At 42.1% G+C, this 27,315-nt stretch overlaps 1 protein-coding gene across 1 annotated transcript in view; it reads left to right on the forward strand.

Moving 5' to 3' along the window:
- The window catches only part of cntnap3 (contactin associated protein family member 3), a 56,303-nt gene that overhangs the window by 25,522 nt on the left and 3,466 nt on the right, over positions 1-27,315 (forward strand). Inside the window, exons 8-21 of the mRNA XM_030768071.1 lie at positions 1-258; positions 549-698; positions 1,970-2,141; positions 11,015-11,121; positions 14,236-14,355; positions 14,777-14,974; positions 16,047-16,203; positions 16,400-16,527; positions 17,298-17,468; positions 19,931-20,149; positions 22,635-22,874; positions 23,611-23,835; positions 25,447-25,580; positions 26,315-26,402. The exon at positions 1-258 is cut by the window's left edge and continues 4 nt beyond it. Coding sequence (XP_030623931.1) covers positions 1-258; positions 549-698; positions 1,970-2,141; positions 11,015-11,121; positions 14,236-14,355; positions 14,777-14,974; positions 16,047-16,203; positions 16,400-16,527; positions 17,298-17,468; positions 19,931-20,149; positions 22,635-22,874; positions 23,611-23,835; positions 25,447-25,580; positions 26,315-26,402 — 2,367 coding nt within the window. The remainder of the gene's footprint in view (positions 259-548; positions 699-1,969; positions 2,142-11,014; positions 11,122-14,235; positions 14,356-14,776; positions 14,975-16,046; positions 16,204-16,399; positions 16,528-17,297; positions 17,469-19,930; positions 20,150-22,634; positions 22,875-23,610; positions 23,836-25,446; positions 25,581-26,314; positions 26,403-27,315) is intronic.

Genomic DNA, 27,315 nt, shown 5'->3' on the forward strand with positions numbered 1-27,315 from the left:
ACGTGACCTTCTCTTGTGAAGAGCCCATTGACGTACCCGTGACCTTTGCTAGCCCTGCTAGCTTCCTCCAGTTGCCATCAGCGTCGCTTAGTCATACGTTCTCCGTCAGCCTGGAGTTCAGAACGTGGAACAAAGCTGGCCTGCTGCTGACCTTTGACCTCCAACAGAAAGCAGGCAACCTGATCCTCTACCTGAGCGAGGCCAGAGTACGGCTACAGATCCACAAGGCCGGAAGGATCATGGTGGACACGTCTGCAGGTTAAACCAACAATGTCACGCCACGTGACCTCAACAATGCTTTCACTATCATATTTATGCAAATTACAGGTTCCTTAAACTAAAATATTTACATTATACGCTTCTCAATTGTCTCCAGTCAGTCACTGCAGGAATTCAGAACCAAAATGGCATTCAACAGCATCACAGCAGTTACAGATCATCGTGTTTTTTGTTTTGGTTTGGTTTTTTTTTAGCAGTTTTGTTTTAGCCAGCCATGTTTCAGAGAGGGTAAAGAGACCCCTGTGCTTTTTTTTCTTTTTTTTTGACAGGGTCCGGTTTGAACAATGGCCAGTGGCATTCTGTAGAACTCAGCGCCAAGCGCGGCCGTGTGGCGCTCAACGTGGACAAAGGGGAGGGGTCCACGGCACATGCCAGCGTCTCCTTCTCCGTGCTGCCGGAGAGCCATCTCTTTTTGGGAGGTGAGTGGCTCTTAAATCAGTCATTACTGTGAGTCATTCCTCGTCACTCGCCCCTGATGCCCTCCCATAAGAAACCAGAGGATTCATTTACCTCTCCATCTTTAGAATTGGTCTTATCTCACCCACTCACCTCTAAAGGAGAGAGAGAGAGATAGAGAAAGGGAGAGAGAGGGGGGAGAGAGAGAGAGAGACAGAGACAGAGAAAGAGAGAGAGGTAGAGAGAGGGGGGGCAGAGAAAGGGAGAGAGGGGGAGAGAGAGAGAGATAGTTAGACAGATATATATATAGAGAGAGAGAGAGAAAGAGAGAGAGAGGGGGATAGAGAGAGAGAGAGAGATAGATAGACAGAGAGAGAGAGAGAGAGAGACGGACCAGACATGCAGTGTAATTACCTTTGGCTCTATAATTGGAAAGAGCAGAGAAGCACACACATCCTTCTGTGTACTCAGGGGACTGTGTCAAAGCAGACATTCAGATCTGCACTGTTCCAAATGTTTTGCCTCCGGCACAAATAGTTTACCCAGAGCCCCTATTACAAAATGAGATTTAACTCTGACAAATCTAAATAATTCATTATTTCAGATTCTCACGGATGGATATTATAGAAAAAGTTTGCTCCTTTCTCCACGTTTAGGTCAATATTACAAGTGTTTTCTTGTAATGGAACCATTAACCACATTTTTTTTTTTCAGATACATTATTTCCGATATATTGTTACCACTGTTTGCTGTTGTTTACATTTTGAAATGCAGTAAATATATCAGTGTGAACCCTCCACCTGCTAACTGAGGCGGAATATTTTTGGATCCTGACTTAAAGACTTATCGTGACAATCATTGCTTTAGCCAGCCTCCTGTACAAAACACACACACACATATATATGTATATATATGTGTGTGTGTGTGTGTAAAACATGATCAGAATTACACTCAGTATGGGAGACCCTGCATTAGACAGAGGAAAAGGGATTTTATTTTATTGTTTGTTTTGCTGTTTTCTTTCCCTCTTTGACATTTAAGAAGCACTTACTTGGGAATTTAATACTGAGATGTCCACTACTGATAATGGCATGGTAAATCTCTATAGTTTTGATAACATTTGTGTTTTCACGATTGATTTGGGCAAGAAAAAATGATGAAGCCCCCCCCCCCCCCCCCCCCCCCCCCAAGAGCCGGTTTCAGAATCATATGATGCTTTTTGAATTTTATCAGATATGAGTGAGAGCGTTATCCGCATTGGCGATATTGATTTTGGAAACTCTCTCGTTTGTAGGATGCCCGGGTCCAGACAGCCAGGCCGAATGCAGAAACCCGTTCAACGCTTTCCAAGGCTGCGTGCGGCTCATATACGTGGACGGCGTTTTAGTGGATCTTATCAAGGTTCAGCAGATGCTCGTAGGGAACTTCAGCGAACTGCAAATGGACACGTGCGGGATTATTGACAGGTGGGTCCGAGCAGATTAACCAATCATCTTCGTCCCTGTCCGAAACACTCCAAAATGCGCTGCATTCTCACTTCCTCTCTTTTTTTTCTCTCACCAAAGACATGTTATCAGACAGAGTATGTAAATGAGGCATAATAATCCATGTAAATAAACTGAATTTTGGTACAGGGATCAGACTTTGACTTGTTATGGCTGGATGCTTTGGCTGAAGAAAAGAAAAAAAAATCGTTGTCTGATTAAATACGTTTGTTTAGTGCTGGATCGATAGAAACCCCATTTCCTGACTTTCTTCGTTCTGCTCAGTAGACGTCGTATCTGCATTTCTGGATCTATTTGTTGGCAGCAACTTTCCTTCCCAGCTTCTTTCAGTTTAATGTAAAACTTCTCACGTCTTTCAGTTCTCTCTCCTTTGATAAATGAACTTTATGGAAACTTGATTGAAACTTTTTTTTTTTTCCCCCTCCTTTCGGCGTTGTCTACGTTTTTGACAGTACGATTTATTTCTGCAGTGCATTGCTGTAAACAGAACAGTTTGACTAAACAGTTCACACACTAGTGGAATTTTTTTGAGGACACACACTGTGGTTGTTTAAAAGAGAACGGTTATATTACAGGAATCAACATTGAACCAGTTCCTTTAGTGTCAGATATCACTCCCTTTGAAAACACAGGCAAGTTTGACCTTGACCCTGGAACTTTCCGTACTCTCTCTCTTCCCCTTTCTAAAAGCCATAACATTGTCTGGTTTATCAGCCCGCTGTTATACCCTTGTCCTGCCTTAGCTAATTATTCATATCTTTATCTAATCTAGATAATGGGCCATCTTCATCTTCAACATGGCCGCCATCTTCTTCACCATCTTTCATCCTATCGTCCTCCTCCGCCGCCATCACTATCTTCCTCATCTTCCTCGTCCCCCCTCACCCTTATTCATTCTTATCTTGACCGTGCTCCAACGGTCTTACTTCGGTCCTGTATCAGATTAAAACATCTCTCGCCTCAGTCCGCAACCAGAAACTGAAGATCAGATAAAACTCTGCTCGTGTTCTAATAGTGAAACAAGTCTCTTTCAACACCATCCGCATCATCTCACCGTTCCTCGCATTAGTGAAAAAAAAAAACAAAACAAACAAAAAAAAAAAACAACCACCTGAAGTCAGAATCACTGCCGTTTGTAAAACAACTGATATTTTCTTATCAATTCTAGTTGGTCAAAATGGAAATTAAATTGTCAAAATGAATTGTTTATTTTGAGACTGCCTTATCATTTGTACATGAAAGGCGTATGGAGTATGGTTTTTCTCAATTTTGTACAATACATGAATGAAACTAAGATCTAAATACCAAGCAAAAGCAGAATGATTAAAATAGTAAAACCTCATTTCAAATAAATAAGTTATTATATTAGGTATAAGTATATTACTAAGTATACTACTAAGAATACATAGTAACTATAAGTATAACTAAGTATACTATGTGCTAAACACATTTTTACAAGACAGTACTTATAAATATGTGTTTGGTACAACAAATTGCATGTATTTTGTTTGTTTGTTTGTTTTTTACACGTTATGTGTTGTTCTCCACATAATCCACTAAACTGATGTAGGAAATCTTGACCAACAAAGCAAAATTTGTCAGTCAAATTTCATGACAGTTACTTTAAAAGTGCTGGATCTCCATTCACTTAACGTGTAGTTGCCACCGTTGGGACCATTGCTAAAGAAATCTTTTTTTTTTTTTTTAACTGGTAACTAAAGAGTTCAAATGGTCAGCTGAATGTTAATGGGGGAAAGATAGAAAAGTTGTGCACATCAGTACCTCTGTTTTGCTGAGTGATGTGTTTGGCCTGGTGTCCAGATGGGGTTAGCAGCTAGAGGTTAGCGGGGTGTAGGCTCAGAGCCCCTCTGGGCTGTTGTGCACGAGCTGAAAGAGTTGGATAAGGGTTTGTACACAGGGTGGAGGAAAAATGGAGGAGGAGACCAAGGGGAGCAGGTGGGCTGGTGTTATGGCTGGTGCAAAGAGTGATGTACACACTGTTAACATAAAATGAAAGACGATTCGTTGGTGGGAACAACAAGGAATGTGTCTTCTCCCAAGATTCCACTGATGATAGCAGTTGTGAGCTTCAGAAGAGCGTGAAACTTTGAAAATGCCTTCAGCTGTTTCCGATGTGCTTATACACGCCCAGATATCGATGGGGCTGTAGAGTGTGTGGTATCCAAGGGGAAAGACTTCTCAACCAATCAGAAGAGGGTACCAATTATTTACAGTCTCTGCTTACTGAGTGCCAACTAGTCAGTCAGTAATTACATGGGGGTTTTTTTTGGGGGGGGGTTGTATATTTTAACTTCTTTTTTTTTTTTTCTTCTAGACTGCTCTCAGTGGCCCAAAGTTTCACTTGCACACTAACAAGCTTTACTCTTACAGACAATTGTGTTTCCACCTCACAGGGTGTTAGAACAGTTTGGCAATAAACAAAGTCTTGCGAAAAAAGAGCAAAGCTAACGATTTTATTTATTTTATTTTTTTTTTTTTTTAGCAACCATGTTTCCGTTAGCAGTACTGTGTTGACTGTTTTGAAAATGTGAGTTCTGTAAAGAAAAATGCAAGTTAATTCAAGTAATTGGAGGCAAAAAAAAAAAACAACCAAAAACCTCGTAAGACAGACGATAAACAAATTAGCGGTACAGTGATAGAGCTCTGTTGTTTCTCGCTAGTCGTTTTCACCTCTGGAGAAAAGCTTTAGCATTTAGCAAAGCGTTTGAATGTAAGTATCATTGTATAATTCACACTCATATACAGCACATTCTTAGTCCTCGCAGATGGAGCCAGAGCTGTTCTCACAATCATAATCAGTTCTTTCATGTTGAGCTCCATCAGGCCGCCAGGAAAACAGAACAATGACAGACGTTTTGCTTGTTACGATCTCGGAAAGGTGGTTTAGAATCCTTCTTTCATTTTTCCAATCACACGGCCTGATCTGACAGCCGCTCTGTTTGACGTAATGGCCCGATAGTAAATGGTTTCCGCTGCTTTCTTCTGACTGAGACATTGCTGACGTGAATACGTGTTTTTGAACATGCATTTCTCAGTGCTGGTCCTCTGGTGTGACACAGTGTATAGACGGATGGTAATGTGACAGAGATTGTATGTGTGAAAGAGATGGGTTTTCTGTTGGGGAATAGGTTTTATAAACCATGCTTTTTTGGGGTCAGGGTGCTAACACTGAGCAGCTGCATGTTCAGGGTTATTAGTTGTTAGCATGAAAATGATACCCTGCCTTCGGTATGCGAGCCTGTACGCATGTTTTGAAAGCATCACATAACAGGAGTCAGACAGCTGGCTGGCAGTGAAAGAATTACTGTATTACTCCAGAAGCTCCTCTTCTTCTTCTTCTTCTTCTTCTTCTTCCTCTTCTTCTTCTCCTCCTCCTCCTCCTTCTTCTTCTTCTTATTCTTTCAGCTTTCACTGCCATTATTGAGGTTGAAAATTTGAGGTTGAAAATCATCTGACTGGTCCTTCTTTCTCATTAAAGCTGCAGAGGTTATTGAGTCTGCGGGCATGAGAGAGAGAGAGAGAGAGAGAGAGGGAGGGAGGGTGACTGAGAGGGAGAAAGAGGGAAAGAAAGAGTGACTGAATGGACATGAAAAAGACCCACAGAGATGGCACAGGGAGGTTATTAGCTTGTGAAAGGCGAGCTGTGCTTTAACAGGGATAACGGTTTAGCCAGCAGCTTAGCAAGAGGGGTGACTCTGACTCCTGCATCTCACAGGTTCACTAGAGTGTGACTGACTCCACTAAAACGCTTTATGTGTTATCTAATGTCAACCACACACACACACACACACACACCATCAGATAACTGGCCAGTAAACCAGTAATTACTGTTTTTAATAACTTGTTGTTGTTGTTGTTGTTGTTCTCGTTGTCGTTGTTGTTGTTTATTTCCACATTATCTCATTTTTTTCAGTCATACGTAAGCATTGAGAACATAGGGGATATAAAAAATACTTAAACAACACAAATGTATCAGGGTGTTATAAAACGTAGTGTCTTTAAAAGCTTTTATGAAGTCATCTGTAGGCCTGAGTCAACAAAACATGAATGAATGAATGAATGGAAACCTAGTATTAGACTGGACTGCTGACTAGGTAATGTTGTTTACGAGTGAGAATTCTCGCCGAGTCTACAGTTTTGTTGTGAATCTTACACACCTGTGTGCCTCCACATCTCCCTCATGGTTATGTTACTTCAGTCTCTTCCAGAGTAAGTGGGAATTGCCGCCTCGTACAAATGTTTCACGCCGTGTCAGAGTAGATGAAGAAAGCGATACATTAAAAAAGCTTCTCCCGTGGGAACACGTTGTGTGTTTGTGTGGTGTGTGTGTGTGTGTGTGTGCGCGCGTGTGTGTTTGTGTGGTGTGTGTGTGCGTGTGTGTGTGCGTGTGTGTGTGTGTGCGTATGTGTTTTTGGAGGGAGAGAGCTTGCTTTTAGCTTCTTTCAGCTCATTCTGGTTTGTGTGAAATATCAGTCTTAGGTGACAGGCTTTCTGTGATGAATGAACAACAGCAAATAGAGAGCGTTCAGTGTGTTATCAAATAAAGCCTCTGTTGACACCATAGTTTCTGCACTAACACACACAGACACACACACACACACACACAGACACACATTCAAATACACACGCACGCACACACACACACACGCACACAAACACACTCACATGCACATACACTCACACACACACACATACACACAAACACCATTAGCTCAATGTAGAAAACACATACCCGTAGAGATGTGGCAGCCATACAAAGAGGTTTAAGAGTAATGAATGTGAGGTAAATTATTCATTCATTCCACTCTCTCATGTGAGTCTGCAGCACTCTCCTCTATTGCCAACAACACTTTCCACTGTCAGTAAAAGGGGCTCCGTGAATTCGACAATACCATTTGGGTTTTTTTTTCCCATTTATCACAAGCAGAGGTTTATCATTTCTCGCAAGCCATTCTGAACTGGCTTGTTACTTCTCCACCCCCCCCTCCCTCCCTCCCTCCCTTCACACGCACACACACACACACACACACACACACACACTCACACACACACACACACACACACACACACTCACACATACACACACTTGTATTCCATCCCCGCTATGAACAAGACTATACATATCCTGAACTTGTTCTATGTCTCCTTAAAATTGCATTGCCATTTTTTTCTCAGTTTAAGTTCACATACTGAGGTAAACTAATGTAGATACATTTCTTTCCAGAAATACTGAATTTCAGATAAATTAGGCTCTGTGTTTGTGTTCGCTCGGCCCAGGAGGCAGAGCTCTGAGCTCTGTTTTTCCTGGGAGGTAATGTGTAGACAGCGAATAGCGCCGGAGCACAGGCTTGCCGCACACACGATTGGCATCTCTCCACCACGTCTGCCTCAAACAGAGGTCATCCTAAGGTCTGACTGACAGCGTGGGGGCTGTCTCTCCTAATTTTATGAGGTTCACCTCTGATCTCCACCCTGGAGGAGCAGACTCGACTCCTACCGACCCACGTCAGGTTCCTTCAGGCCTTAAGACAGTGATTTCAAGTAAAGATCTTTTAAAAAATATATATATATAATAACGCTGTTTGGGGCTTTTTTTTTGTTTTTTTTTCCCCTTCACCTGCTGTGCTTGTCTCTCAGTAGGAGACTCTACCACAGCGCTGTGGCAACATTTGTCACCTTGCTTGTGATTAGGGTCACGATGCTGGGACCTCTGACGGGCGCGGGGGCTTTCTCAGGCCGCCTGTGAGGGGCGTGGGGGTTACCTCGGTGTGCCAGCCACACTCTGCCGTCATATTGGGCTCAAAGCTGGTTGTCACAGACTGTCTTAGAACAGATGCCGACTCTTTGCCCTTCACACAAAATGTGTTTGAATAGACCTTTTTTTTTTTTTTCTTTCTGCTTCGCCATGTAGAGAAAAGAAAAAAAAATAAAGATTATCCCCCTTTCTGAGTAGTGTGTGTGTGTGTGTGTCTGTGAGAAAAAGAGAGAGAGAGAGAGATCAAAGAGTTCAATATATATTATATATGAGGGGTATACAGAAGAAAATAATGGAAAGAACAAACAATATAAATTCTCAGTGTTTGTTCATGAATAACGAGTTGAGCATCTCTTTTTTCCATGCATCTCTTTCACTCATTCACTGCTCTGTAACTTTGCAACCATGTTGGGTGAGCTGTTGGACAATTCATCAGGCAATAAGGCTTTCGATTCTTTCCGAATTGAAGGTAAAAAAAAAAAAAACTGCTCTGTGAATCTTTCATAAACATTCAAAGATGTTTCGATATGATGATTCAGAACGGCCATGGAAGACACTGGCGTCCACAACACAATCACTCCTGAATGCGAGCGCGGAATATGGGAATACTGTATCTTGAGGAAACAAGGTTTCCTCCTGTAGCTGGTTGTCTAGAGCGGCTTTGTGCTCCTCAGCTGCAATTCAACCCTTTGGAATAATAAACCAACCAAGTGACAGGAAGTGGGGTTTGATGCCTTCCTCTGGCTTTTCTCCAAAACACAAACCTCTAGATAGAAATGTCAAGATTGAGGAAAAAGAATGCAAGATGGCTCAACAGACTACATTAATCATTTCCACAGTGCGGAGGTTCAGCTTTTTGTTCTCATTACACTCACATTATTCATTATTGGTGGTGGTTACACACCGTTGGCCATGGTTATGGGTATTTACTGAATGGCAAACCCTCTCAAAAACATGAGTGTTGTGAACCTCACAGAAATTTGCGGTGAGGTTTTTTTTTGTTTTTTTTAATCTTTTAGTGTGGCTCACAGAGGGGTTTTTTTTTTGGGTCTTTTTTTATGAGTGGTTGTTCTGTAACTGAGATTCACCTCGTGATTACTTTTTCCCTCCCTCCTGATGCTTTTCTTTCCCCTCATTGGCCATCACTTGTCATGATTTTTGATGATGATTTGATTGACCCATTAAATAACCAAACAGTTTGACCTCTTTCTAAATATATTCTTTTTTCTTTTTTCTTTTTTTTTTTAAGCTGCATATGAATTGTGTTACAAACACCATGTATAACAGAAACACAGTAGTCACTGGTCTTGAGATGAATATGGGATACATGTATCCTTTAAAAAAAAATTGACGTGAACTCCTTTTTATGTTTTAATTACCTGAAAATCCTTTTTGACATCACATGCCTCTGTTACTTTGTGCGTGTCATGTCATGTCATGTGTGTGTGTGTGTGTGTGTGTGTGTCAGTATGTATTCATTAGCTGAGACCCCATTCTTTCAGCCAAAGCACACATGCATCCACCTGCTGTGGTAAAAGGTACATCTGATGTGACACTGTCTTTTCATGGGCTTTTATTTACCGTCTTCACCTGTCACTGTCTAACAAAAAACACCTCCTCCTGGCTCCCACAGCCCTGTACAGTTTCATGAGTATAGGCGTGCATACAAACATGCATGTGTGCATGTACGTGTGTGTGTGTCAGTGTATGTGTGTGTGTCTGTGTCTGTGTGTTTGTGTGTGAGAAAGAGAGAGAGAGAGAGTGGTTTACACATAGCACACCAGCTGCAGTAGAGGTAGATTCCTAGATGCCTCATGAGGAACTTTTGTCCTATGAGCAGTCAGGTGTCAGTGGGGGCGCAAAGTTCAGCTTTTCAGATTCCCGTGACGGTTCAATAGATTTGTTTGGCCCAGATCCAACGGTGAAATACACACCCCCCCCTTCCCCACCCACCCCCTCAGGCACAGTCAGGGGTGGCACTCACCCAGTTCAGCTGTAACTCAAACCCCTTTTTTAAGATCTCCATTCAGCCTTTCAGCATGTGACTCTTTGTCTCTCTCTCTCTGTCACTCTCACACTTCCAATGCACGTCTGTTTGGCTCCGCAGTGCGAGAGCCGCTACCCATGATGCCGTGCGGGTCCTAAACACTGGTCAGAGCGAAAGAATAGAAGAGGGTAAATTCACTCTGCAGACTGCAAGCCCCCCCCCCGCCCCCCAGAGGAGATCTGTAGCTTCACTCAGACAACAAAAAGAGCTCTTTTTCTAATGGCTACTCAGACACTATCAGTGTGACCACAAATGGGAATCAGCCGGAGGTGGGGTGGGGGGGGGGGGGGGGGGGGGGGGGGGGGGGGGGGGGGGGTGGGGGTGTGGGTGTGTGTGTGTGTGTGTGTGTGTGTGTGCGTGTGTGTCTGGGTGGGGGGTGGGGGGGCTGTTCCTTTTAAAGCACTAGGCTTTCTGGTGTGATTTCAGCATTTGTAATCTCTGGTGATTCTCCCAAGAAAGACAGAGAGATTTTTTTTTTTTAATCGTAAGGGTTTTACTAAGTTCATGCAGCAGAAGCTTTGGATTACAGAGTGTGTTTTTTTGCGGACATGTTTGTTTGTAACGGTTTATTTCATCTGTATTCAGACACATTATCGCCTTGTTGTGATGCTCAAAGTGGAGGGGGAAGTGGTACCAATGTTATTGTTTTCTGTTTCTCTGTGTCACTTGTTATTTCCAATGGGCTCTTACAAAGAGGAAACCACAGCCATAAAAAGTCTTTCATTCTAAACCCAAATTTCATTTTTATTCATTCTTTAATTCATTTTATCACAGCTTTCTCATAAACCCAACTAAGACATTATAGCACCAAATATTGAGTCAACAAAAGGTCTGAAAGTTGCATAAACTTGCAGGAAAAGAAAAAGAAAAAAATGAAGTGACATGCCTCGTCATTTCTAGTTGACCTATTGTTTATGCTTTTTTTCCCCCACAGTTACATAATGATCTAAAAACCCGTAACTCTGCCCTGGGTGTCTTCTCGTCATTTTTCTCTCTTTCTCCTCACGTCAGGTGTTCTCCGAGTCAGTGTGAACATGGTGGAAAATGTACCCAGTCGTGGGGCTCCTTTCACTGCAACTGCTCCGGCACCGGCTACAGCGGAGCGACATGCCACAGCTGTGAGTGGAACGCCTTTACAACAGTTAACAATCCTATAGCTCATCCGTGGAATGTCAGAGGAGTATCGTGGAATGTGCACATATCCTGGATTCATTAAAGAAAGAAAAAAAAAAGTTCTATGGCAAGACTTCATGGGGCCAGAGGCAGATTTTTTTTTTTTTAAATCCTCTAGGTAAATTAGGATTCAGATGAAAAAGAAGAGGATTCAAGGTCAAAGCCTTGTCTTTGACACTGCAATAGCTGCAGGGCTAGAAACACTTGACAAAGCCCTTTTTTTATAGGGATAAGGGATTAAGACTGGGGCTTTTAATGACGTGGAAATGCGTTTTGGGTCCAGTGTCATCATAAATTGTGTGGAAGAGGTTTTTGTTAAATGAAGTACTTGTCATTCAAACATAATCGCTCCACCATTTAACACTTTCACAGTCGATTAGTTTGGAAGTGAGAGGGCGATTGGGACTAGATGATTTTTCTATCTATCTCTCTCTCTCTCTTTCTCTCTCTCTCTCTCTCCCTCTCTCTCTCCCTCTCTCTCCATAATTAGATTTCAACAAAGACCCTTGTCAATCAAACTAAAATGTTTAGAATTCAGAGCATCAGTGAAAGTGGTGTGGATTTGAAGTATCTACAGAATATAATGGAGTCACAGTGGGTGAGGGTTTTTTTTTTTTTTTATGAGAGTCCAACTCCAGAGAGAACAGACCGGAATGATTATCTGTCTCTGTCAGCTTCTGCTCGTCCTGTCAATCTGTGGTGGCACCGAGAGATTCGTTTAGTCCACGGGTTTCAGCACAGGGGTCAGCTCCACCTGGCCTCACAGCTGGGTCCTCCTGCAGTCTGCTAATAATACACAAGATCCCTTCGACAAGGTGGAAACCACCAAGGGGCCAGTTGGGATTTTTTTTTTTTTTTTTTGGAGGACTAGGATGAGGCAACAACATGCCCCCGTAATCCTGCCAGTGCATCTGTCTGGTCCAGGCAGTGAACTGTATTCTTACTTGGAAAAGACTGAGCTTGTTAAGCCGTCGCTTGAGTGAACTCCCAGACAAAGAAAATGACCTGGAGTGACTTTTTCCTCTCCTTTCGCCTCTGGAGATGTTACACCTTCCCCTTAATGTGAATTCACACGCCGGCCATCTGCCATGGTGTCAGTACAAACACATCTGCCCCTGTTTTGTTCCTGACTTAGGAATACGCTGCTGGCATTCAGTGTTCTGTGTTGTCTTGCCACACCTGGGTGATTTCATTGGATTCTGTGCTCGTGGAGTATTTGAACCCTTACTGGTCACCACAGCTCTCTCTCTCTGTCTCTCTCTCTCTGTCTGTCTGTCTGTCTCTCTCTCTCTCTCTCCATATATATATATATATATATATATATGTATGTATAAAATCTCTCTCTATTTCTTTCTCCATTAATAATTGTTCTCATCAATAATGCTTTTCCACCTTATCAAAAGGCTGCTGGTGCAAAGCCACAGTCCCCAAGAAAGACATAGTCGGGAAGCCAAGTTGAAAATGGATTTGCTCGTTAAAATCTTGACTAAGATCTTGGCAATCTGTGTTCTGTGCGTGCGATCATTTTGAAACATTGATGATCTCACATGAAGAGAAAGTTAATGGCGAGCCCAAGCAGTAAGCTTTCAAGTCAACATTACGGACAGAGCGTCTCTTTGCAAGTGATTCACATTGAGAGGCCGAAAATGAATATGTAAGAAGATGACGACGATGAAGAAACATGCAAATCAAGTCACGCTTTATTTAAAAATGCGATTTTAGTTCATCAGGCCTTGTATTTGGTGCTAGTGGCTGCCATTTAAAGCTTCCGCTGATCAATTCTAATCATGTCCTAAACCCTGCATTGTTAACAAAAATTAATCAGATTAAAGACTCATTTGAATCCTTTCTCTATTCTGAGAGGGTTGCTCCGCGTGTCTGTAATAATTATCCCAGTCTGTTCTCGCCATCATTAAATCATAATTTCAACTCTTGCAAAACATGTGCAGATGGTTTGTATTAAGACGCCCTTCGGTTTTTATTTTTTGGGGTTTTTTTGGGCTCAGTTTTATTCTGCGTATTATACAGAGAGAGAAGAAATTGATAAGTAGGTTGTGTACGTATTGAGCGTCTCCACAGGATGTTCAATAAGACGGCCCTTAAAGTTGATTTCCACTGCCCCCCCCCCCCCCCCCCCCCCCCCCCCCACATGTTAGTATGGATCAATACCGCTCAAAATCTTGGGCAAAAAATAAACAAACAAATAAATAAATATCGTCGTAAGTCACGCAGAATGCTGATGATGACAACCGTTAAAAACCCGTTGTGACGTTTTAAACGTTATTTTCCGTAATGGCGGTCCAGATAAGCCGGAGGGGATGGAAGCAGCTACAGTGTCGAGGGGGGGGGGGGGGGGATATAGAGACGTTACTGAGTATTGTCAGGCCGTTTGCAAACTCCGCGGTTCAACAGAGAGCGAACTTCAAAGCGAGTGATGTTTACGGCAGCTGTGGATGATGTCTGATGAATTCGGGACTGTTTGGGCAGTCGCCACATTGTTGTTGTTTTTTTTTTCTTTTTTCAATTTTTCATTGTTACTGTTGTTGGGTTTTTTTTTCTGAAGAAACATCTAACAGATGTTAATGACGTGCTAAGCGGATCAAGGGACACTCGTTTTCTTCCGCGAAAGTGCTCTACAGTGAACCGACAGCTGTCAACACTGCGAACAAACACTGTGTCTTCGCCATCATTCACCTTTTCAAAGTGTTTGCATATAGCCTATATATAGAGAAAGAAAGATATATATATATATAAATATAGTGCCCTGCCTTTTCTCTTCTCGTCAGTCAATTATGAGTCATTAAGCGCATTCTGGTGCTATGACGTGCTGACGTCATCTCCTTCCTCTTAAGTGTTCGTGTCAATCAGTGCTCCTCAACACTAAGAGTTTCCTACGTGAAAACCATCGTTTAAGTTTAAATTTAGCTCCCACTTCAGAAACATTACCAATAGCGTGTATACAACTGCTGTGCACTGTAAAGAACATAACATATAGACAGAAAGAGAGAGAGAGTTGGGGAGAGAAAGATTTTTGACGTGTTTTTTGTCCCTGTTGTCAGCTGTTTACGAACCCTCGTGTGAGGCCTACAGACACAAGGGGAACACGTCTGGCTTTTACCATGTGGATGTGGATGGAAGTGGTCCCATCAAACCCCAATTAATCTACTGCAACATGACAGGTACGCATCACACAGCCCAGGGTTCATCAAACATTCCCTTCAACAATTAACAACAACATCTCAAACATGAATGGCTTCTTGCAGGGGCAATTTTACACCTCGAAAAAACAGACGCCTTCTATATAACGCTACAGATAAACAGACATCTGGTTGCTTTGGTTCGCACGATTCACTCAGCACAATAGATTTCTGGTTTATTACGCCCTCAATTGATTGTTTATTGGTTGAAACGTGGTTGAGCTGAAAAAGGACGGCGTCCTCATTTAATGTGATCATTATCGCGCCCTGGATTAGTAACAGAGACATCTCGTCTCACTTAACCTCAAGCCGTAGCATTTGCAAGCTTATGTATAATGGACTCCCCTGTCTCTCCTTCCATCCCCCCCGTCCTCCATCCTCCCCCTTTCCTCTCACAACACAGACATGGCGTGGATGGTCATCGAACACAACAATACAGAGCTCACCAAATTAAAGCCGTCCTCTGGGATAAATCAGCATTTAGCCTACTTTAACTATTCCGCCGGCGCGGAGCAGCTACGGGCTATAATTAGCCAGGCGGAGTATTGCGAGCAGGAACTGTCCTATCACTGCAAAAAGTCACGCCTCTTAAACACACCAGGTAAGCCCTTTTTTATTAGGAATATCGATTCCTCTCCTCTCCCGCGGAAAAGGTCAGGCTTATTAAAAACACCCCGCGCCATCTACCGTTAGCGCGCTGCTCTCCCGGAGCTTAGGCAGACAGCGCAAATTGATTATCATTGCCTTAGCTGCAAATTAATTTTTCCACTCAGACTTGGTTGTTTTTTTTTTGTTTTTTTTTTTATTGTTTGTTTGTTTTTCTTTTTATGCCCCACCCACTTTTCTCTTTATGATTGGACTGTATTGGACGCTTTAAAGTTACCTTTTAAGTTAATTATTTACATCTTTTTCGCCCCGTAAAGGTTACTAAATTTTTTTTTTTTTTTATGTTTTCTTATTGATGTTTGCATATGCTGGGTGTATTAGCTGCTCGGGTAGCTGCTAATAGCCAATCTCAGTCCTCTAAATGAACACGAATCGTGAGGACTCACTGCTCTGCCTGGTAATTGATGTCTATTAGTTGTCTCATCACTGAGTGCCCTGATGAGAAGAGAGAAGAAAACAGTGTCAAGCATAAATAAATAATGTTTTTGTTTTTTTTGTTTTTTTGAAATGTCAGACGAAGAACAATGAGAGCCAGTGTGCGGCTTGTTTTTGGTTTAAACCAAGACAGAGGAGTTCGGATGGACGAACGTGACCAGACCAGCGATGATGGTTTAGACAAATCAATGCCAGCCCCACAGTGGGTATTTTTAAACCCAGATTAGCTCTCGCGGCTGGAGTACACGCCTCACTCTGCAGAGAGTGGCGTCTCGGGTTTAGGCTCACCACCTGTTCTTCAACATTCACATTCTACCAGATCCTACTTTCCAATATGTATTTTTACGCTCAGTCACTTGTCGTTATTTTACGGGATTTGAGCAGTTTCGCAGACACTCGGAACCTCATCAGATTTCAGGATGTTGCGAGCGGTTTTGTGTATGAATGTTTAATCAGGAGTCTCCGGGATTTCACGCCTCAGTTCTGTTGTTAAATTATGACTGTTCAAAACAGTCTGTGTGACAGAGCGTGAGCTCCCTGCCGAATTGGTGACTGGTGATTGGCTGTTTCAGACGGAGCTCCATTCACCTGGTGGGTGGGCAGCTCAGGTGAAGTCCACTCCTACTGGGGCGGGGCGGTACCAGGCAGTCAGCAGTGCGCCTGTGGACTCCAGGAGAACTGCGTGGACCCCCATCACTTCTGTAACTGCGATGCCGACCATAACGAGTGGTACAGGCTGCAACACTGCATAATACACCCATTTGTTCTGCTGTGATTTCTCTCTTTTGTTTTTCGTTTTTGTTTGTGTGTGTGTGTGTGTGTGTGTGTGTGAGGGGGGGGTTGTTTGGAGGGGGAAGAGTTTCTTCCGTTGCTGTCTTCCAGGATTTGGAGGTTTGATCATTGTCCTTTTAATGTACCGATCCAGGGCCAACGATTCGGGCCTCCTTTCCCATAAGGAGCATTTACCAGTCAAGGCTTTAGCTGTGGGGGATGTGTTCAGACCGGGATCTGAGGCAGCGTATAAAGTCGGTCCTCTGCAATGCTACGGCGACAGTAAGTACCGAAGCGACCGGCTCAGGCAGGCCCTGCGGCGGAAGATTAATTCCGAGGCCCTTTTTTTTAATACCCGTCAAAAAATCAAACAATAATTTTTGAAACTAGATTGAGCTCAGTTATCTGAGTCACACAGACTGTCAAACAGACTGTCAATAAATTTCATTCCGCTGAATTGCTCCTGTCACCCTTTGTCAGCAGCATTTGTATTATCAGGGAGAAATATGGCAATAAAGTTTTTGTCAGAGACCAAAGATAATGTGGAGGGTGGGAGGAGGAGGAAAAAAAAAAGGGCACAGAACTGTTCTGAGATCAGGTTGGGGTTGTAGTTAATGATAATCTGATGAAAAGATAGGTCCAAATGTCTGCTAAGCTGTTTTTCCTTTCGTAAAGTTCACCAAGTGCAGTGTACGCAAGTACCTAGAAAATGAATATGCAAATATGCAAATAGTGCATGCTTTTAACGTGCGTGTCTTTTAAGGTTGTGAAGATTAAGGTTATATGTAATTAGTCCTCCTCTGCCAAGTGTTGTTATTACACACAAAATAATGAGTCTTAATTTAACGGCCTATAATTAGTTCCTCATAGGTAATTTTTTTTTCTGGATACGGGAAAATCATCTTCAGATGAAGTAAACTTGATTGTATTTTTTTTAAATAAGAAATAAACAACAGCAAGATTTCATTATGTTTTATAGCAAACTCTGAATGTTCCACCTTGTGAATGTAACACACTCAGTAAACAGTTGTTTTTCTCTCTTTTCTCATCAGATAACTTTTGGAATGCCGCCTATTTTAATAAAGAAACATCCTACCTGCATTTTCCAACTTTCCACGGGCAGCTTAGCGCAGATATATCGTTCCTTTTTAAAACAAGCTCTTCCTCTGGGGTGTTTCTGGAAAACCTAGGAATCAAGGACTTCATCCGGATTGAGCTCAGCTGTAAGTGAATCCAACCTTCAAGTTCATCCCTTTACGGAGTCGGAGCATATCCGCTTTTTTCCGAAGGAAAGCGTTCTATGAAGAAGAGTCACTCAGCTTCTGAGGGAGCAGTCAATTCAGTTTCAGGGCGCGGTCAGATCAGGGAATTCATTTCAATTTGATTCATAAATGCTCTGTCTTCCCCTCCACTATTTTTCCATGTAATGAATTGGTTCCTAATTCATTTGCTGAAGTGAGGTACAAATTAATTTAATCCAATGATGGCTCAGAAAAGGGGATATGGATGTTCTGATCGTGTGACCACAATGAAGCCAATTAAAGATAACTGCTTAAATTTTTTTTTTTAATGTATGTGATCAGCAGATAGCTTGTAGGCGTATGTGTGTGTGTGTGTGTGCGTGTGTGTGTGTGTGTGTGTGTGTGTGTGTGTGTGTGTGCGCGTGCGTGTGCGTGTGCGTGTGCACGCGTGGGTTTGAAGGTGAGGGTGAAGTTTTGGTAACACTTCTCACAAACCGCGAAAGAGCCTGATACCAGAGGGGAAAAATCATCTGTAGAAATGGATTCCTGTGCGTGTGGACCTGAGAAAAGAGCTCTTCTCCTGGGAAATTAACACTGGACCTCTGTGGACACGATCTACTGTATGAGGCAGAGACGTGTGTGCAGAGAGAGTGATCCTCCTGGGCTCGTTTGATATGTCCTGCAATTTCGGAATTCAAATATTCTATAAATAATCCTTCCTCATACCGGCTTTTGTTCTGCTCACTCTCTGTCGTCAAAAAAATATTGGTCTCCAGGTCCCCTTCAACATCACTCCTATGAAATCCACATCCGCCCTGCAGAGCAGAGCAGAGCTGAGAGATAAGATTTTATTTTGTTTGTTTGTTTGTTTTTTCTTTTTTTTTATGTATGCATATCCCCATTTTTTTTTATGAGAGAGAGATCCTCGGCGCACGTTTTTAGTGGAGTGCTTAACTGCGTGAAAAGGGCTGTTGAATTCGCGGTGCATAATGACCTCACATGATGAATGAGAACACAATGCGTGTAGACCTCCCTGGGCCTGGGTCCATGCTCCTCCATAATGACAAATCCTTTACTCGAGAGAGCTCAATTAACCTTCCATTGCAATCACACTGTACCCCCGGAGTCTGGGGAGTCGAACGACAAACCAAAAATACTACCGTTTAAAAAAAAAAAACCGAAACGGAAAGGAAAGCTCTCGTTAAGGGGAAAGGGAGAGAGTGCGCTGGGAGGAAGGCTTGTATGTTTGTCGTTTGTGATAGAATGTTTGGGACTGGTTCTCAAATGTCCAACTTCTCTGGTGTGAGTTTTTAAAAAAAAAAGGAAGAAAGAAAGAAAAGGCCTTCGGGCATTGCACTGCTATTCTAAAATTCCACCATAAATATTTTACCTTACTGCATATTTGAGATTTTTTTTTATTTTTTTTATTATTTTTTGTTTAGCCCAGTCGCTTCAGTCATGTTTCCGATGCTGAGGCTTAGTTGATGCACACAGACAGTACAAATGAGCTGTGTGTTATGAATAACAAAGAGCCAGTCACACATGATCAGCGTTTCCAATGAGACTTTTTTTTTCTTTCTTTCTTTCCTTCTTTCTTTCTGTCTTTCTGTCTTGCTTTATCTTTTGTCTGCACAAAAAAGTGTTTTTTCCTGGCAGAAGGTGCCCCGTTCTCTGAGCTAGTTAGATCCTCTTCAGGAAAACAACATATTAAAGCCCCAAAGCACCTCACAGATGGGACAGCAGGACGGCTTCGAGTTAGGGCCCTTCACTTGAACATATGCACCCAAATGAGTGGGATGCTTGCATAACTAATTTTTTTTTTTGGGCTGAGGGTGTGTGTGTGTGTGGGGGGGGGAGGGGGCCATAATTTATTGAAGGCTGACGGCTGGACGTGATGAGGCAGTAGAGCAGGGTTGAATCGTGGTCATCTTTTTAACATTTGTATATTTTTTCTGTTTTGTCTTGAGACTTCTGCCTGTGTGCTTGTATAGATATATTGATTTGTTTATGAATTATTAGTCAGTGCGCTGTCAGTTCAGTAAGACTGCTGCCAGGCTTAATGTAACGTCATTCCAGGTGTCAGGGTTAGGAAGCTGTCAAAGTCCTGCTTGGTGCATTGTAACCATGCAGACACAAAGTGATTTTGTCTGCAAAGACCAATTAAACAAAACACGTGCAGAGAAAAGAGAATGACAGTTTTATGTTCGGCTGACATGTTTTCTGTCGGGTTTTTTTTTTTTTTTTTTAGCGTTTTTTTTTTTTTTTTCTCAGAAAACATCAAATGCAGTTTTTGGCAGTTGAGAGATGAAATAATCTTTTTTTAGTTGTTGTTGTTGTTGTTGTTTTTTTTCTTGTCGTTCTTTATCATCAAAGTCAAAATGTTAACAGGTATGCCCGCCCCTTCACTTCACGTTCAAATGAAAACTTCCCGTTCCTTCTTTCAGCTCCGACTGAAGTGCTGTTCTCTTTCGACGTGGGAAATGGCCCATTTGAGGTGAAAGTTGAGACGCCGGCCCCTCTGAATGACGATCGTTGGCATCAGATAAAAGCGGAGCGGAACGTGAAAGAAGCTTCTCTCCGTGTGGATCATTTCCCAAGCACCACACGGAAAGCCCCCGCCGACGGGCACACTCATCTCCAACTCAACAGCCAGTTGTTCGTAGGTAGGAAGAATATTCTTTTTACTGGGCTCTGTGACATGAACGCCCGTAATAATGCGTCGGGCCACGTTTTGTCCTCTGCCCAAGCGTTGAGTTGCTTGAGTTGCTCTTTGTTAGAGGAATTATTGTCTTCCTTTGCCTTTTGGGACTTTCTGAGTCACCCCTTTGTCCCAATTACCTGTTTCACCTGGAAAGGAATGGAAACTTTAGAAGTCCAGCTATTATTTATGTTGATAAACATTGTTGCTAAGAGACAGTAGTGGAAAAAAATGAGCCCCCTCTGAAAATAGGTAGGTTCTAGCAGGCTGTGTTACTGTCACAATTAGGTTTGCTATAAAATATAGATACATTTACAAGGAAAGGGGCCAGCTGGATAAAAAGACAAAATAGGTGCATAGTTCAAGCATCAACCACCAAAGTTTTGCAGGCTTGGGGCTATTAATGTTGTTTTTTCCATTTACTGCACTAGTCAGTGAACCCATTCACCCATCAGAAAAATAATGGAGGAGATGCACTCTGTGAATCCACTACCAGTTTCTTTGGCAGTGCCCTTAATGACCTCTGTGCGGTTGCCTTTGCATACATGTTAATGCTAGCCGGCTTTTTGGGGTATATTCCTTATTTCGTAGTACAGTTTACATGCACTATTGACACTATTGAAAGAGGACTTTTAACTCCAAAACAAACGCAAACATTGCACTAACAATAATTACTTTTTGACTGTTGCTGATAACACTGTCATATTTCCCCCAAGATTCTCATTTTATTCGTTTGAAACAGGTTTACGTTCAGTCTTCATTAAGTAGAGTGCTCTGGCCAGCAGGCACATTCCTGCATGCATGTGAATAGAAGGAGCTGCACGTCTGTATTATAAAACATTACCTGCAAGCAAATAAGGATTTAGGTCTTTATCACAGGTTGTCCATTTGATCTGTCTGATGTCCAAATGCCATCTGAGAGTAATGAACAACCTTAGACAGTTAGTGGCAAGTTCCTTAAGGGAGGACACGAGCCTTGATCCTCCACACTATTGCCTGGAAATTCTCACAGGAAATCGTCGTCATCTGAAAACTGTGTTATCTTAGCACTGTCTCACATTTATTTCAAAGTTTCACTTTTTCACTTTCTACTTCTCCCTTAATTAATGAACCTTGATGAACATAGTCTCTGAGAAAAGTCTCAGGTCTTCAAATAACCGTGGACTAAAATTGAAATGTTTATTAACTGCTAATATGGCTTTTGAAAGCAGTATCTCTGTTATATTTGTATTCTGTGTTGAAATGAATGCCTTAGTTTTGTTTACTACAGTGTAGGGGTTGACGATACACCGACACAAAACTCAGGGTTCGATCATGTAGGTCGGTTTGAGGTCATGCTTCGGTTTCTTATTGGTGCAATAGAAAACCATTCAGTAACCTGTACTTCTCCAATATTAAGCCATCTCTTGAGTTGAGAATATTGAGATGACGTTCACCACCATTGGAGCCACAGCTTTTTAAATAATCGTGGCCGGGGACTTTCTCTAAATCGTCTGAAATGGAAGAGCAGCACAGTCCGTGGACCATCGTACGGGACCACCCATGTGAAAACCTGAACTACAATTGCATGTAGTTTGATAACCATTACCCAGTGCAAAATGCATACTAAATTATAAGTCTCACTCTGAACAGCATGGTGCGAATTCATGTACTGTGACAGTCCTACTACACTGTTATAGAGCTCTGGCCTCTGGGCAGGTGTGAATGGGGTTCTTTCTTACAGTGTTGGATGAGGACGGCTACACATCTGTGATCACATACATCTACCCTATTTGAAATATTACTGTTTGACATATTTCCCCTACTTGTCTTTTTCTCCTGGATCGGAGTTTGACTAGACCATCATTTTACTTACAGGTTCATTTTCTTACTTCATCATCTGTGAGTCAAAGCGAGATGGTCTTTCCACATGCCCAGAATATTCTTTTTTTTTTTTCTTTTCTGTCCGTAATCACCACTCTCAAGAGTAGAGCTGTTCTGAATAGGTTGTTAGGAGGCATGTGACGGTTGATTCAAAGCAGTATGCCAAAGGAAGGATCCAGTGATCATTTTAATAAGAGAAAAACTATCCAGAAAAAAAAATCAGCTTGCCAGGGCTGAAGGCAGTGACAAAAGGCAGATGATGTGCGAAAGGCAGAGAAATAGAGTCGAGAAATAAGACAGACGTTTTTTGATAAAAGTCAGATTTTCCCCTTGAATCTCTTCCATCTGCAAACTTTGTTTGCTTGCCTTACTTTTTTTTTTTTCTTTTTTTGTCTAAATGGCTTTTGTAGATTCCTGAAGTGTTGACAGCCTGATGCTCTTGGGAGCAGAGAATAGCACTGGCTTTATTGTAAGACCCGCGACACTGTCAAACTCGAAAACGGCTGAATGAAAAAGGTAAACGCAAAAGAATGACTTGCGGCTAATGGAAAAACCGTAAGCCGCTCTTCTTCTTGTCGTGTCATCAGGAGGAACAGCCTCCAGGCAGAAGGGTTTCTTGGGGTGCATCCGGTCTCTGAGCCTGAATGGAAACACTCTGGATTTGGAGGAAAGGGCCAAAATCACCCCGGGCGTGAGACCAGGCTGCCCGGGTCACTGCAGCAGCTACGGCGGTCTGTGCCAAAACAACGGGAGGTGCGTGGAGAAGTACAACGGGTTCACCTGCGACTGCGGGCTCTCGGCGTATTCCGGAACCTTCTGCCACAAAGGTGATCCTCCCCTCACAGATCCCCAGTCTTTTAGAGATCATTAATAATAGGTTTTATGGTCTGTTATCAATGGAAAGCTGAAAGCCTGCTCACGTGCTAACAGCTCGGATGCAGTAATGACGATGTAGTCAAGTAGGCAACCTAGTAACCGGAGGGTTTTGGGTTCAAATCCCAAGCGTGACACTTCCTTACTGATGCATCTGCTGAGCAAAATAGTGAACCTCACAGTTACGCCAGAGATACATGACCTTTGACCTAGATAATAATAATTGTAAATAATTATGAATAAGGGCATCAGCTGAAAGAACCATAACTTGATATTTTGGCACAGTTTCCCATGCACTGTAAAGTGAAACAAGTTAACTTCACTGGAAAACATGGCTGAAACTCTCTCTCTCTCTCTCTCTCTTTCAAGTATGTTAAGGCTTGTGCAAACTCAGACAAATCACGTATTGCATTTCATTCGCCATTTACCTGATTCAGTCCAGGCAGTGAGTTTTCACAAGGTTTTTGTGTGGAGTTACCACTTGGGTTTTAAAAGTGCGCTTATTCTAAAACAGTTTTATATATTGTAAACTATTTCTCTATCTCTTTACCACTGAACATCTCTTTTTTTTTTCTGGTGCTGATACGGTGAAGAATAAATAGAGAATTCCATTGTTTTATGATTATACTGTGAATCATTACCAAACAACTAAACTTATAAGATGGCTTTTTGTAACGGTGTTTTCTTTAGAGGTCTCCGCGTACTTCAAGCCAGGTACCTCAGTGAGCTACACGTTCAAGGAACCGTACGAGTTAAACAGAAACGCCAGCACCCAGTCGTCGTCGATCTACTCCGACACGACGCTGAGAGGAGAGAACATTTCTCTGAGCTTCAGCACCTCCCAAGCACCAGCCCTCCTGCTCTACGTGGGCTCCTACTACAGAGAGTACCTCGCGGTTTTCCTCAACAGGAACGGTCTGAAACTCGCTAATCTTCCTCCGCAATTCATTCACTGCAGCCTAAGCGTATTCATTTGGATTAGCGTGAGTCACTAACTCTCTAAAGACAGTAGGTTGTCAACCAACGCAGACTCTCAATTTATTTGCAGTAAATTACTTTACGCTTTGTCTAAATTCCTCAAAGGGAGGTGTGAGGGGGTGGGAAGGAGGGGGGGCATAAATTGCATTCTACCCACTTATGGGGTTCCAGCAGGGTTTTTTTTTTTTTGTCCTGAAAGCTCTACACCCTGTGGACGCTGATATGAAGTAAAGAGGTCCCCGTAAAGTCTGTATAGAGTTTGGGTTAGTTAGCTTCATGTAGTGTTAGTGCACTTTGACATCTGAATGCTTCAGTTTAATGCCCCTCTGGACCAAGTTCTTGAAATTTCTCTGCAACCTTTAGTATTCACACAAGCATACCATTAAGCACCTCACAAACACTTACTCTTGGTTTTCTTGTTCAGTCAGCCCTGTAAGACCTGAGATGTTCAGAACAGTCCCCAACGCTTTCCTTATTTATTTCCATTCACCGATGAGACCTCGAGTCACACAAGCATCAGAAATAAACTTGGCTAAACAATAAACCAGCCTGCAGCTGTTGGCAGTTTAATGATTAAATGTAACCATAGCGATGGAATTATCAACAGAGCGTGGGTCTAATGCCTGTTAGACCAATTAAAGAGATTGGAAGTCAGACAAGTGGAGATGACAGATTCTCCAGCCATGGAGTTCTCTAGACAGCTGACAGCTAATCATCCTAGACCCTCCAGAGGACTGGCCAATTCAATAGTTTTGGAGGGGGGGGGGGGCGGAATCTTCAATATTTACATTTTAATTTGGGTTCTTCATATGAATGCTTCATACAATCTGCATGTCCTAGTTCAAAACAGTGTAATCCATTGCAGCGTTTGTTACCAACATGTTTCTGCTCTTTTATGGATTATGAACAACGTGTTTCCTGGATCTTATGCCGTCTTTGAAACGTGTCTAACTGTTGATAATTTATGCCAGTGGAAGAGAGCAGAATGTGTAATCTATTTATGAAATATTATGAGAAGGTTCTAGAAGCTTATAAGAAGCAGTGAAATGACACGTCTCCAGTGTTAGCCTTGCTTCTGGTGATTCATTGTGCTTACTAAATTGTTTTCTGTACTTTCTAAAGCGGAACATTAATAATGGTACTTTAATACTGTCATTATTTTGAGATAGATTATGTTATTGGTATTCAGAGTTGGGGTTTTTTTTATTTTTTATTTATTTTATTTTTTTATCCTCTGGCATGATGGACCACATCAAGAGGACATTAATAATAGAGACAGTTTGCTAATTCCCTAAAACTATGAAAATTAATTTGTTTTAGCATCCCTGCTATTGATAGTGATTTAAATACTAATCCTATTAAGTGATTGCTTTGTAGTTTCATTAATACGATGAGGACTTTTTTTTTTTTTTAATGAACAGTTTGATGTTTCCCTCGTGGTTTGAATTGCTATATACAGGATCTTTTAAGGACAGCTTTGCTTAAAGAAGTTATTTCGGTCTTCTGGGGTAGGTTGGAAGTGTGAAATCCTGTTTCCTTTCCCTGAAGGGCACCTGGACGTGAAGTACAAACTGCAGAACAGCAAAGATGCGGAGGTGTTCAGATCCAGCGCCAGGAGCCTGGCCAACGGCCAGCTTCACAGAGTGACCATCCAAAGATTTACAGAAACCGTCAGTATTCAGGTAAAATAGCCTAGAGAAGTTTATTATTAACTGGGCTATCGTCGAAACGTTCACCAACTTACCGCAGTATACGCCGAACAAACTCGCCTTAAAGTCGTCTGTAGACACAAATTAGAAATTTGAAAGTCATTGAAACGAAGTGCCGTTTTCTGGTCTTTTTTTTTTTTTTTAAATGTACTGAGAGTGACGCGAACATCACGTCTTTGTTAAAACGCTGCGTTAACATTAGCATCACAGCTAATAGACAGAGGCAAATTGTATGAGCTGTGTTTCGGTTTCTGTATCAGCACGCAAACACAAAAGCTTACACGCAGCTCAGTCTTGTCTGATCGCCGTACTTTAAAAGAAGCCAACATCACAGCAACTCTAGCGCATGAAATGCCTGAGTCAATAAGCAATCTGCCCTGGTAAGCTGAGGGAAGTCTGGGCTAGCCCGCCATTCAGTAGATAACCTTGCCAATTAGTCTAAGCTTCCGTGCTAATCACATTCTGAATATGTAAGCGTAGCTGGAAAATCTGTCCAGACTCAAGCAGTTCCCCTCATTTTCACTGAATGGCAAAGACTCAACAGAAGGCAATGATGTGCTTAAATTACTTTGAAGAGCAGGTTTAATTAAAAAGCACTCCATGGAAGAATACGCTCTCGATAATTTGAAACGTGAAAGTGTCAAAGCTCTCCATTTTTTTCTCCCCGCTTGAGTTTTTGTATTCTGGGCCTGTTTTGTTTCACTCAGGTTGACCAGTACACCAGAGAAGAATTCAACCTGACGTCAGACGTCGAATTCAACGCCATCAAAGCCGTCGTCATTGGTAAACTACATGGTGAGTAAACTGAGGTTTCATTAAAAAGTCTTCTTTTTTTTTTGTCCTAACAGAGTTTACTTGAAAAAAAATTTAAAGATCTCACTCAGTCATACGCTAAAGATCTAGTTGCTCATGAGTATTCATGGTGATTTTGGAACAATGTGGCAAATAACCACTGAGTGTCAATTTGGGGGAAATGAGAACAGAATAGCTAGATCCATAGGTGATCGTTATGCTTTATTATATACACATTTTAGAGCCATAAAGAGTGATGAAATGCCTGGAGATGAGATGCATGAATCAAAGAGCTGTTTGTGCAGCCAGGCGAGGGCAAGTCTAAGATGACATTTTAAGAATAGAGTATCGCTGAGTTGATTTGCTTCAAATAAGAGTAATAAAGGCTTTATGCATTGTTATTGTTTGCTGTGTTGTTGTTTTTTTTACCCCCTTTTTCTCCGTTTCGTCTTGTTTTTCCAGGGACAGGAAATAGGCCTCGCTTGCGTTCCGCGTCTATAAATAGGTCCAGCTGCACGGTGCATCTGATCATGATATTTTTTTGCTGAATAAAACATGTAAATGACTGAATTATTGAACAGATGTGCTCTGACTGTACAGAAACACATCACTTTTAGTCAATGAAATGATGAAATCCATTTAGCTTCCGTAATCAGTAAATTTCACGTTTGGTAATTTGCTGAAAACCTTTATCCACAGAAGAGCAAAGTAATGTTTTCTTACGCAGTGTTCTCTGTTTTCTTTTACTTTCTTTTTTTTTTTTCTAGTCCCCAGTGGGTACTGTACAGACGCTCAAAAGAGTCACATTTAGTTTAGTTTAATGTAGTTTTAATGCTAATTCAGTTGAGCTAGTTGTAGAGGTCTGTGGTGTGTGTGTGTGCGTGCGCGCGCTAGATTGTCTTTGGATGACCTCGTC

This window comes from Chanos chanos, chromosome 3, assembly GCF_902362185.1.
Source record: "Chanos chanos chromosome 3, fChaCha1.1, whole genome shotgun sequence".
Taxonomy (NCBI): Eukaryota; Metazoa; Chordata; class Actinopteri; order Gonorynchiformes; family Chanidae; genus Chanos; species Chanos chanos.